The 12,980-nt window shown below is 40.4% G+C and overlaps 1 protein-coding gene across 1 annotated transcript; it reads left to right on the top strand.

The window, feature by feature from the left end:
- The first annotated feature begins 1,397 nt into the window (after positions 1-1,397).
- Positions 1,398-2,354, top strand: LOC144772091 (olfactory receptor 51G2-like). Its single transcript, XM_078656270.1, has one exon. It carries the CDS (start codon positions 1,398-1,400, stop codon positions 2,352-2,354), a length of 957 nt encoding a protein of 318 aa, XP_078512396.1.
- The last annotated feature ends 10,626 nt before the right edge of the window (positions 2,355-12,980 follow it).

Genomic DNA, 12,980 nt, shown 5'->3' with positions numbered 1-12,980 from the left:
CGTGGTGCAAAGTTGCTGGGATGATTGTGTTTGTGGAGGAAGCGACATCTTCTGCACAAAAACAATCATAAATGGTGTTTTGCTCCTACAATGCTGCAGAATGCAGAACACATAGAAAGAGCAAAAATCAAGGAGAAATAAAAGAATTTCTCCTTGTTGCACCACATTTTGAAAGGTGATATTTTTTGGTGCTGCTTCAAATTTACAGATTCTTGTAAATCTGGAGTAGTGTTATAAACCATGGGTGTTGCTGGGAACGCCCACAGAAACACTCATTGAACACCCCTTGCTACAGAAATCTGTGTTGCAGAGGACCATATTTAGAAAGCTGTGTTAAGCTATGGAAAGTGGTTTAGCGTGGCCTTGTATATATGGGCTTGCATGGATCAACACCCGAGATTCAAAAAAAGGGATGCTCCGGTAGTGCTAGGGGCTTGTAAATATGCCCATAGTCTGCAGAAGAAGACACAGAGAAACAAACTGCACAGAGAAGCTACTGAAGCTTTTACATACCTAGGTGTTGGCAGGGCCACGGATTCATAGAAGAAGGGGGTGGACTCAAAGGTTATTTTCTACGCACATGGCCTATGTGGGGGAGGGTCACATCTCAATTATGTAAGGACAGGTACAAGGTTCAGTTGAGGAGAAAATGGTTCCTGCAGAGTCTGTTTGCAACATCTGACTGCACATGTCCAGGTGAAACAAACACGGGCAAAGCCAATAATTCTCATCTATGCGATATCTATTGACTTTGTGTTTTTAGTCATGTTGCACAGCAGTGCAGCCTCTTTGCAAGATGGCTAACAGCAAAGAAAATAAAAGATCTTTGATGCACCACATCACACAGCTATGAAACATAGCGGAAAGTAAAAAAAACACTTCGACACGGAGAGCTGCTGTGTCATAGCGCTTTTTAAAAATACATTTCAGACACAGTGCACAGCAGCTGTTGTATAACATGGCTGAAAGGTAAAAAAAAGACATTATGATGCAATCAGCATTGACCGTGTCATGGCAGACCTGAAACTGGTGAGCACAATAGTTATTGAAAAGGTTGACTAGGCATACAGAAGAAGAAATAGTACTGCAATCACAGCATGAGCAGCGGACGACCAATAATTAAGTTGAATCAATCTGTGCTTGTTTCATGCACCACAGAAAGAAAAGGAAGTGATGTTTGGCATGCGCTGGCCAATTAGGAAGTAGCACAGAAGAGTGACAAAGAAGTCAATGAATTGTAAACAATAAGCAGACCTTGTTGTTCACAATAGTCCTGCAAGAAAGAGAGCAGGCATATAGGATTATTTGTTAAAGGTTTAATCATGAAAAGTACTCTATTTTGCACTTTCTTTCAGGATTTTCAAATGATTGATTTGAGAAGACACCAAGAAGAAGTGATGGAGTCATCTAATAATTCTCGGCCAGCTCCTGTTACCTTCCTTCTGATTGGAATTCCTGGAATGGAAGCAAGCCAGCATTGGCTCACGCCACTACTATGTTTCCTATATATCATCGCTCTCATCGGGAACTGCACCCTCCTCTACTTCATCTGGAAAGAGCAGAGCCTCCATACACCCATGTACTTCTTCTTGGCCATGTTGTCGCTCACTGACCTTGGGGTGACCTTGACCACACTGCCCACAGTGCTGGGCATTTTCTGGTTCCACTTTAGTGAGATTGTTATTGAAGCCTGTCTCATCCAGATGTTCTTCATCCACTCCTTTGCGGCAATGGAGTCAGGTGTCCTTGTAGCCATGGCTTTCGACCGGTGTATGGCTATTTGCCAGCCTCTCAGATATGCGTCCATTCTAACTAACTCAGTCATAGCAAAGATTGGTCTCCTGATATTAACTCGAAGCTTCTGTGTGGTGTTCCCTATTCCCTTTCTCACAATAAGATTCTCTTTTTGCAAGTCCCACCTTTTGTCCCACTCATACTGCTTGCACCAGGATGTAATAAGGCTTGCATGTGCAGATATAAAGGTTAATAGTTTATATGGCCTTATTGCTGTCCTTTTCACTAAGGGTCTTGATTCTATCTACATTCTGTTGTCCTATATAATGATCTTACGAGCTGTCCTAAATATTGCCACCAACAATGCACGGCGGAAGACTTTCAGTACATGCGTCTCCCATATCTGTGCGGTCCTCATGTTTTACATTCCTCTTATTGGTCTATCGGTGGTCCACAGGTTTGGACGCCACAGCTCACCGCTGGTTCCCATTCTCATGGCCAATATCTACCTTTTGGTGCCACCTGTGTCAAATCCAGTTATATACAGCATAAAAACAAAGCAGATCCGCACAACCATAGTCAGGGTATTCCAGCGTAGCAGGATCAGCTCTGAGAAATAACTTTAGATGGTATCAGATCTTTCCATTATCCTGAGTGATCCATGGAAACCATTTCAATTGAGATGGTACCACACTGAAGAACACCAGATTACCCTCAAAGTCTTGGCTACATGAACACAGGATGATACTGTAGCATGCTATTTAACTTGACTGGCAAACAAATCTGCACCACTCCAAGCCATGGATCTCATTGGCTAAAACCACTTCAAGTGATGTACTCCTTTAACTGAGGAGGATACTCATGCTTAAGGTTTTATGTTGAATCAGTTCACCACAGGTGTGTCTTTTTCATGAGTATGGTAGATGGAAAATGCATCTAAGTGCAACTGCAATAAGAGAGGTGGCACTGAACGGTCCAGATGAATTTCAGCATTTTATGTAAGCGATGTCCATTGTTGATAGCTCCTCACTCCTTTATGTATTGCAAAACCTCCCAGATCATTAATGTAACAAGAAACAAGACTCTTGACAAATGTGAGCCTAAACATACCTAAGTAAATCCAAAGGTTTTAGCTGACTATAGTCACAGCATAAACCTCAAGGGAGAGTGCCTACCCCATTCCTTGGAACATTGCCTGCCCTGCTTAGCCAACCTTTCCCCACTTTTCAGACATTCCAAGCACTGTGGCATACTGACATTGTGTATCACCACACTGAGAAGAGTAGTGTGTCCATACAAATAGACCCAATAAAGTATACCCCCTTTACAAAGGGTGAAACAAAATGACACACCAACTAAAAGCCCAGTAAGATATTAGGTACACTGACCTTGGTGTATCACACTTACATGTTGATGTCTGTTGTTAAATTAAGGACACACTAAGGCTTCTAGGGCCCGATGTAGGTAATTCTTATTTACCACTTCTTAAATACCGAATTTTACCGATTCGGTATTTAAGAAGTGGTAAATATGAAGGGGGGAGATGTAGGTATTACAGATTCTGTAAATAACAAATCTTTAAGATTCGGTATTTACCGAATCTGTAAATACAGAATCGGTATTGCCCATTGATTCCTATGGGCCTTGAAGCCCATAGGAATCAATGGGCAATACCGATTCTGTAATTACAGAATCGGTAAATACCGAATTTTGCAAGGGTGCAGGGGGTGTCACTTTGACACCCTCTGGCACACCAAAAATAGGCATGCGCGCAATGTGGCACACAGACATGCCCTAAGGGCATGTCTGCCTGTCACATGGCTAGGTGTGCATGCACACATGTGCATGCACACCTGAATTCGGTATTTTAACACCCAATTGGATTGGGTGGTAAAATACCGAATCTGAAAGGCCTGCGGCACTCAAAGATGTGCTACCTACATGTGCTTTTACAGAATCGGTATTTTTACCGAGTCTGTATTTACCGATTCGGTAATTTTACCGAATCTGTACATACAGATTCGGTAAAATACCGATTCTGTAAAGCATGCTCCTACATCTGAAAACCCTAATACCGGTCGGAAATGGCCGAAATCGACCGTTTCCGACCGGTATTAGGGCTCCTACATCTGGCCCCTAGTGTTTAAAATCATTGCACAAAAGGTTTCTTATTCTAGGGCGCTGTCCACAGAAATCCATTATTCGCACTCTGAAGAAATCTAAGGAAAACTTGCCACAAAACCTCAAATGAATAAATGAATGAACCCAATTACAATACATGAGACCCAAGTCCGGCTATGTACAGTATATATATATGCTTATTAGATACCTCAAATCCTTGTTTTTGTGTCAATACAAGCTATTGTGCAAAATAATTCTACAATACCACCACTTTTGCTCATACTAGGCCATGGCACATTGATTTAGGAAAAATCTAAATCACACACATTTTCACATTGTCAAGGGCAAGTTTACTACTAAGCTTTAAGGAAAACACAAAGGTGGTGGGTGAATCTCTTCATTACGTTTCAGCTATTGCAAGTTACTTGGGCCACATTCTAGTCCATCGTTTTTCACCCACTTCACGGCTCCAGACAGAGACTAGCTGTATGCAAATCCCTATTGTGACGGAGTATCCCATCTGCCAAACTCTAAATCAGACCCTAAATCGCTTGCAATCGCTTGGGGTGTACTGAGGTCTTCATTTTACAGACCTTATTCAGAGAAACTTCAAAGGTTTATGAAATGTTAAAATAAATACATGCTAATAAATATGCATACATGTTAAGTGTAACTCTATATGGATACGCTGTAGCAGACAGTGACCGGCATCTCAGGAATTGATACTGAGCCGTGTGTAAACTGATCACAGCAATTTTGGTACACATTGAGATGACAGAAGAAGTTACCCAATTCATGGATTGACTGTTAGGTCAACTGGAGAGGTGTGAGACAGACAGCTTATGTTCTGATGAGATTTGCGTATTCCCTGTAATGGGTTGTAATGTCAACAAGATCTCAGGATGATAAAACCTTTGAACAAAGATGCAACAACTTGAGCTGGATTTTCTGGAGAACTGTTGTGACATTCCTGAATTTATTTGTACATGTATATAAATCACACACTTGTCTATTTCATGCACTGTGCAGTCTGCACTGTCTAATAATCCTAGCATTCTGATGATATGTAATACAACATCACAAGCATCTTTAGTAAAGGATAATGCAGAATTGCAAAGAGGAGACACAGTGATAATTAGTTAATTAATTAGTTGTTTGTTACAGTGTCTAACTCAGATGCTTTGGGTGTTTTCACTCTGAAACAGAATAGAGGCTGTTCAGCATAGAGGTTCACAATCTGCAATCTGAACTCGTCAAACTGGGGTTGCTAAGTGGGGGGATATCAATGCCAACTTAATAAAGCCACTCTCAGTAGACCAAACCACAGCTCTGAGAACATCTCTGCTCAATCACTGATAACTATGGCACAAAGAGCCCTCAATCACTAGAGATGTGTGTGTTAGGTTTAAGCAGGACCATCAACAGTAAAGGGATACCAGAGAACACAATATAATAGACAAACTAGTTTAGAAGCAACTGTTTAGTGATCAGGGAGACCAAGATCATTAAAATAGGTTTGAGGGAAAAGGAGAAATGATTTTTAAAATGTTTGTGTGAAAAGCATGAGGGTAAAATGCACCAAGAAAAAGTGCCAACCAAAGGTCACTATTTGCAGTTAACCAGGACATAGGTGTGATCTAAAGTGGGAGTTTATTTTTGAAAAACAAAAAATATTTTACCCGGGGCATTTTCTCCCAGTGTGTGGGGTTTATTTATCTATTTTAAATGTTCCAGTTCTGGAAATCCAGGGTTTCCCTCAAAGTTGGGTTTAGCACCAAAAACTCTGAGTTGTACAAACCTGGATTTTGTTGCAGCCGAGTTTGCTTTGTGGGCCTGATAGACTGAGGTTTCACTTAAAAACTTGGGGCCTGATTTACAGTTTGACAGATGGCTATTCCATCACAAACATGACGGATATCCCATCCACCGTAATACAAGTGCCATTGGATACAATGCTCTTGTAATACTGTAGATAGGATATCCGTCACATTTGTGATGGAGTACCTCATCCGCCAAACTCTAAATTTGGCCCTTTGTTACTTTTTTGGAAACTAAAATTCTCTAGTGGGCAATGCTGAAAGCTGTACCTAGGCAGGACTACATAAGCCTGGATGCCTTCTCCACAAGTTTTCCTGAACCAATTTTCAGAGTGGCAAAAAGCTTCATGGGGTTGAAACCGGGTTTTCTTGGCAACCTGGAGTGTGACATCCTTGGGCAAGATTCTGCACCTTGTCTCGGAATCTGGAGGTGGATCAAATTTCTAAGTTCTGCCTTTCTCCAACTTCAAAAGTTCCTTCTGGTCAGACTGGCCACCACTGGTATCATTGGGCAGAATTCTAGGCACCTGGTCTCTCTCCAGCCAGGTCTCCAACAGGGTCCAGTCCTCTGTGGTCAACTTGACCCTCTTGGATCAGCAGTCCTTCTGCTTGTTGTGTATTTGAAGCAGGCAAACAGCAGGCTAACCACTTGATCCTTGGAGAGCAGTTCCAGTCCATGGGAGACAGCAGGATTCAGAAGTCGTTATGTCCCCAAGGGAATCATACTTCCAGCAGGATTCAAGGCTCAAGAGTTTTCATCTACCGGGACTTTTTTCAGGCGGCATCTTCCCAGAACCAGGAATATACTGAAGAGTTAATACTTAAGATGCAGATCAATCCACTTCATTTTGCAACATTTCCTCTTTTTATTACTGTAAGTACCCAGGAGCCTCTGTTTCCGTATGGAAGGACCATTGGGCCACCAAGCATGCCCACTGTCAGCTTCTTAGATGCTCTCATATTTAGATGCAATCTCCTTCCACCTGATAGGGTCACAACTGATTCTGTCCTCTACTGTGCCTCGAGCCTGACTGTCTTGCAGGGTACTGTAAATAAATAGGAAAATCCCTCTCAGCCACCTTCAAGACAAAAGATGCAGTGCTAAAGCAATTTTTGTACTGTCAACTGTTCTTGTCCCAGCTTAGATAGCCAATCCCTGCTAAGTAGCCAGCAGTTAACACAAACCTGCTCTTCTTTTTTTCAGAGGCAGGCTATTAGTCAATGAGCCAGAGTCATTAACTCAGCCAACGATGTATATTCAAGCTATGGAAGAGATGAGTGGCAAAGCTGGCATTAGGTTAGCTTTGGCTCAAGCAGCATAAAGCACATTTCCATAGTTACATTTCCACTTTAGTTAAATAAAAATAATCTGACTTCATCAATACATCAGATTTTGCAATTTAAGTGAAAGATACCTTTGAAGCATCGGATTTGGAAATAAAAATGTCAATCCCATCTAGACCTGTTCAGAGAAAAGTCTAGCAAAGCCTATTCAGTGCAAATGCTTTTGAATCTGATTTTAAAGTGAGAGCACTCTAACCCCAATATGTAGTGTGCCCTATTTTCTTTATATATAATCACCCTACAAGGCCCACTCTAGGGATGACTTATGCATATGTGAAATTACTCTTTCCTACAGGGCAATGGCTCTTTGCAATGCCATGTTTCATTGCAGAGCATGTGATCACAGTTCCACTGTGCTCTCGGTAAATATATTTTTTGTCATATGTGTGGGTAATGTTAATGTACCCTGCAGTCTACATATGACATGTCATTCCATAGGTAGATTTTAGGCACCATGTACAAGGCATTTCTAGAATATAACAGACCAAGAGGAAGCTGCATTACAAAGTAGTTGTTTTGGAGGGATCACTGAAAGAATATCGACGGACAGAATATCGACCATCAAAAATATCGTTGAGAAAATATCGACAGTCAAAATATCGAGTTTCTATCTACAAACAGGTAAGTACAAAAATATTGAGTTAAAAATATCGTTTACAAAAATATAGTTGTAAAAAATATCGTATTTACTAAAAACAGTGTTAAATTAAATTAATATTAATAATTAATTACTAAAATATACTTAAAATTACTTAAATTAACTTATAATAATTAAATAATTAATGAAAGTTAAATAAATATTTTTTTATTTCATATTTATTAAACATATATATATATATAGTAATAAAATATAATAAAATAATACCCAAAAACTGAAAACTGACCCTGAACCCTAAAAATACCCCTTTACCCAAAAACTGAAAACTGACTCTGAACCCTAAAAATACCCCTTTACCCAAAAACTGAAAACTGACCCTGAACCCTAAAAATACCCCTTTACCCAAAAACTGAAAACTGACCCTGAACCCTAAAAATACCCCTTTACCCAAAAACTGAAAACTGACCCTGAACCCTAAAAATACCCCTTTGCCCAAAAACTGAAAACTGACACTGAACCCTAAAAATACCCCTTTGCCCAAAAACTGAAAACTGACCCTGAACCCTAAAAATACCCCTTTACCCAAAAACCCAAAACTGACCCTGAACCCTAGAAATACCCCTTTACCCAAAAACCCAAAACTGACCCTTAACCCTAAAAATAAAAACGATATTACTTCACTTACCTTAAAAACTATATTACTTCACTTACCTTAAAAACGATATTTTGGCTGTCTATATTCTGTCCTGTCGATATTTTCTCCAAACGATATTTTGGAGTCGATATTATGTCCAAACGATATTTTGGAGTCGATATTATGTCTGTGCACCGTTTTGGAGGTGAACAAAAACTTTGTTATTATATAGTGGTAGTAAAGCAGAAAAAATACTACAGTCTGTAAAACCAGACATGCAGAAATGTGGGAGGCTACAATAAAAATTTGATAACTACTCATAAACCTGAAATAAATTCGACCAGCAGATAGAAATTTGCCAATGACTGCCTAATTCTTTTCAGAGACTCATCTTCCACATTCTCTGTCCCTGGCATATGGAGAGTGTAGATACTTATGCACATACAAAGAAGTGTTAAGCCACCTAAGCCACTGACTTTGACTAAATGCTAACCTGATAATTTACATAACATTTTGTTTATTGGTTGCCTGCTCTTTCTATGACCAGTCTGTTTGTAAAGTGAAACAATACTCTCAGGATTTATGTTAGTGGATAGATTCTATTTTTACCAAAGAGACCCTCCAGGAAGGCATGTCCCAAGATTGCTTTCTAAACTTTCAGATTGGCATTTGTGGTAGAATACTTGGAGTCAGAAAAAACAACTCTGTTGCCTGGGATGGTATCTCCCCTGACCATCAATAATGAAGGCTGGCTTGGCCTATTGATATTAGGTGTTACAGTTCTGTCAGAAATCACCATTAAGGCAGAAATCTAATTATTCACATAGCATTTCCCCAGTTAACCCCTACCGCGCTACCGCGTTTTCCCGCTGTGCGCTGGAATTTAAAAAAATGGCTTGTTTATGACAAAGCCAGCTCGTCATCCGCGTAGCGCAGGTAACGCCCATGACGAGCTGGCTTTGTCATTAGCACGGAAGGGGTTAATTCAAATGTTTCCCACGATTTACCTTGATATAGAATTAGAATCTAACCTAACACCTCATGACATTGAGGGGCCGATTATGATGTCGTTAAAAAACTCTTCCGACCGAATTGGTTTCAGAATCGTTTCCATCCGAATGGGATTGTCTATGGTGCCGGCTGGAGCTAGGATATTATAAAAGGGTTGGGTTCAAGACTCTTTTGACTGCTTTCCAAACCTGGGCCCCTATCCGACGATTGTTAGGGCTGGAAAAATTTAATTTTCATACGCCACTTCAGGGTAGTGAGAATCTTCCTGGGATCTTTGATGACTACTGTATGACAAACTGGTGGGGGAGTGGAATTGATAAAATAGGCTGTTTTTACACACCCCTGGGTTTATATCTTTTGAAGAGCTTAAAGGGAAGTTTAACCTCACTTATAGAGAGTTTTTTTAAGTTTCTCTAAATAGGGGAATTCCTTTTGAAAAAGGGGAAAGGGGGAGGCGGAGTAACCAAGAATGAGCTAATAGAAAAATGAATGCAGGAAACTCTCCCCTGTATTGGTACTGTATACAATCTTTTAAATATATTAAAGACCGATGATCTGGATAAAATCTCAGAAAAATGGCAAATCAAGCTAGATATTACAGATAATGGATTTCAACAAGCTTTTTTAGGGGCTTAGGTTGTCTTGATGTCCGCCAAACTACAGGTCCAGTTTTATAAAAACGTTTTATAAAACGTTTTTCTTCTTATATTACACACCAGACCGAATCGCAAAGTGGGGAACAATGAAGGGGACCCAATGACCATGCTGCTCCCTATATAAGGCCGATATAATTCATGTATTTGCAAGATGTAATGGTTTTACTTGGGTAATCGGCAAATTGAAGAATTTGTAAGGGACAAACTGAAGCTATCAATAACCATGACTCCGGCCCTAATCCTACTGGGCAGGTCCGAGGAAAGAAGGGGGTTGATGAGTATTGCTATGACCATCTTTAGGTTATGTATTTCATCAGCATGGCTAGGTCCTAAACCCCCTGCTTCCAGCAGTGGCTGGCTCGACTGCTAGCAGCCTACAATCTACAAAAATGCATATATGCACGCAAAGGGCTTAGCCCCAAAGCGAAAGGTGTACAAATTTGGAAGTCCCTTGCTACTTGGGTACAACAAGAAGAAGGGACTATGGGAACGCAACCCTCTCCGGCACAGCTCTCTCCCACCTAGCGCCACTAAAAACTACCCTCAATGCAGCTGCCAGAATGGTCTCCGGTGCAAAGAAATTCGACCACATATCTCCTGCACTCAGAGATCTAAAATGGCTCCCAGTGAAAATGCGCGCTAGAACTGCCTGCCTTACACACAAAGCCCTGCACACAGGGAAACCAGAATACCTAGCCTCTAAGCTCAAGAAAGCTGACCAGTTCAGAAGTCTCAGAAGTTCAAACTCCTTCCTACGCATCCCCCTGAAAACGCGCAAACAAAAAACTGCAGCCTGCTCTTTTGCAGGCAACGCTCCTAAAATCTGGAACGCCATCCTTGTGGACATCAGAACTACCCCCTCCTTTCCAGAATTCAAGAGCCGACTAAAAATCCTCTACCTCAACCGTGCATTCCCGAACTCAATTACGTAACTTACATGCCTCTGCCTGGCAGCCACCTGTCATTGCGCACCGACTCCCTTACACGTCCCCTCTCTCTAACCCGCAGCCCTGGCTCTTCATCGCTAGGAAAGAAGTCCAATACAAAACTTTGACTTTGCATCGAGAATACTATGAATCTAAAATGTCTCCGGACCGCTCTACCTCAACAGCACACCCTGAACCTCTGATTGCGCTACCTCAAAGTCGCACCTTAGGCGCTACACATTTTTAATCTCTGAACATGTATGATTCTATTTTGCAGTATTGTTTTATACTTGTCTTCTCTCCATCCTCTGTAAAGTGCTCCCATACCCTCGGGTCTGGCCAGCGCTATAGAAAACTTCTATATAATAAGGGTGAAAAGGCACATCCACTGTATCTGTATACATTATCAACTGAATTACAAGTAGCTTTTCAAAGCAGATTTTGATAGATATCGGTATAGTTATAGTATTTATTAACCATTTTATTTTTATATATGAAGAGAACCAGAAGATTTAATATGTACTGTGTTTAAGGGATTTATATAACCCATAGTAAGATAATGGGATTTGGTAACAATTCTCTCTGTTTCATTCTAGGATCTTCACTATTTTCATATTCTATGTATTGTATGGTTATGCTATTGGTATGGGAGGGTGCTGGAGGAGGGAGTAAAACTGTAAAAAATGTAATAAAGATATATATTTTTTAAAGAAATAAGGGGTGGTTGGGGAAAACCTTGCACTCTGTGAACGGCATCCCATGGTGCCTGCCACACTGTGCATGGTTATAAAGAGAGGTCCCTTGGTACCCCCCTCCGAGCCCCAACCAGAGGTCTACCGGTGAAAGGGGACCTGCTACAGGCCCCCAAAGTAAGATTCCGACAGCCGATCCATGTCGGACAAACCGATTCAGAACAGCTGTCAGAATTGGCCATCTTATTCGCTCGGTCGGAAACAGTGTCCCTAGAGCTGTACGATTCAGCTCCAAATGACTTGGTCTGTGCAAATGCTGATCGGAACCGATTCGCACAGCCTGAACAGTTTCCTTGCATCGTAATCAGTCGGTTGTACATGTATACGATTCGGTCGGAAACATAGGCTCTGAGTCGCTGAAACGCAATCCAATTTGGAGTTTTTCCGAACGCCATTGTAATTGACCCCTTAGTCTTTCAACTAGTACTTCCCATTATACACATGTTAGCACCCATAATTTCATGCAAGTTTCACAAGTATCAAATATCGAACCTGATATAATTTAATTCCAATTCTCGATCACCTCTAATAGATTGCCAATTGATTCATTGTATCTAAAATATGTAGGGACAGTTTTTCTGAATTCCTTACGATCATAAAGTTTCAATAGTAATTAATACCCCATATATAATAAGACTTTATACTGATGCTATACCCCAACCATAATGTTGGGTGATGTTAAAGGCGAATACCTTCACAATATCAACACAAAATACCATCTTTGATCCAACATAAGTGCCAGTTGGAGGCATACCAAAATAAGTATAAACGAAAGCCAAAAGCACTCCCCAACATTAAACTTTATCTCCCAACACATAGCTCACTCATTTGACTCAAAGTTCCAATTTCTCTTTATTGTAGAACAATAAAAACACAAATCCCATGATAAAAAAGTCTAAATCCTAAAATCCCTCATTAAAAATGTGACACGAAACATACAAGCATAGCCTCAAAACCAGAATATATAAATATGCAATATCATGTTTACTTACTAAGGTCCCAATCCAACCTCTATGAAATAAGCCCACCACAATTCTGAAATGCCTATTTATAACAAAATTAAATTACCCACTGTTTGACATCAGAAGAAGTCCTATACTGTGAGCATTTCTAACCATATTTGCCTCCAATCAAAGTATTTAGCACAAAAAATCAAACAAATCTTTTACATGCTTAGCTACCACTTAACACCTTTCTATAAATTATTCGCAATCACAATAAAGAATAAAAAAACAAAATATGACACAAAACTCAAAACATAAACAATGAATCCCCAAACAAAAACTTCAATTCTGAATACCTGGGATTAAAACCCTAAGCCTCAAAACCTTTATGATGCAACTCTGCATCATCAGTGCTACAATGTTCATGAATATTCAGGACAACT

The sequence above is a fragment of the Lissotriton helveticus genome, chromosome 8, assembly GCF_964261635.1.
Source record: "Lissotriton helveticus chromosome 8, aLisHel1.1, whole genome shotgun sequence".
Classification (NCBI taxonomy): domain Eukaryota; kingdom Metazoa; phylum Chordata; class Amphibia; order Caudata; family Salamandridae; genus Lissotriton; species Lissotriton helveticus.
This window is presented reverse-complemented; position numbering and strand designations above follow the sequence as displayed.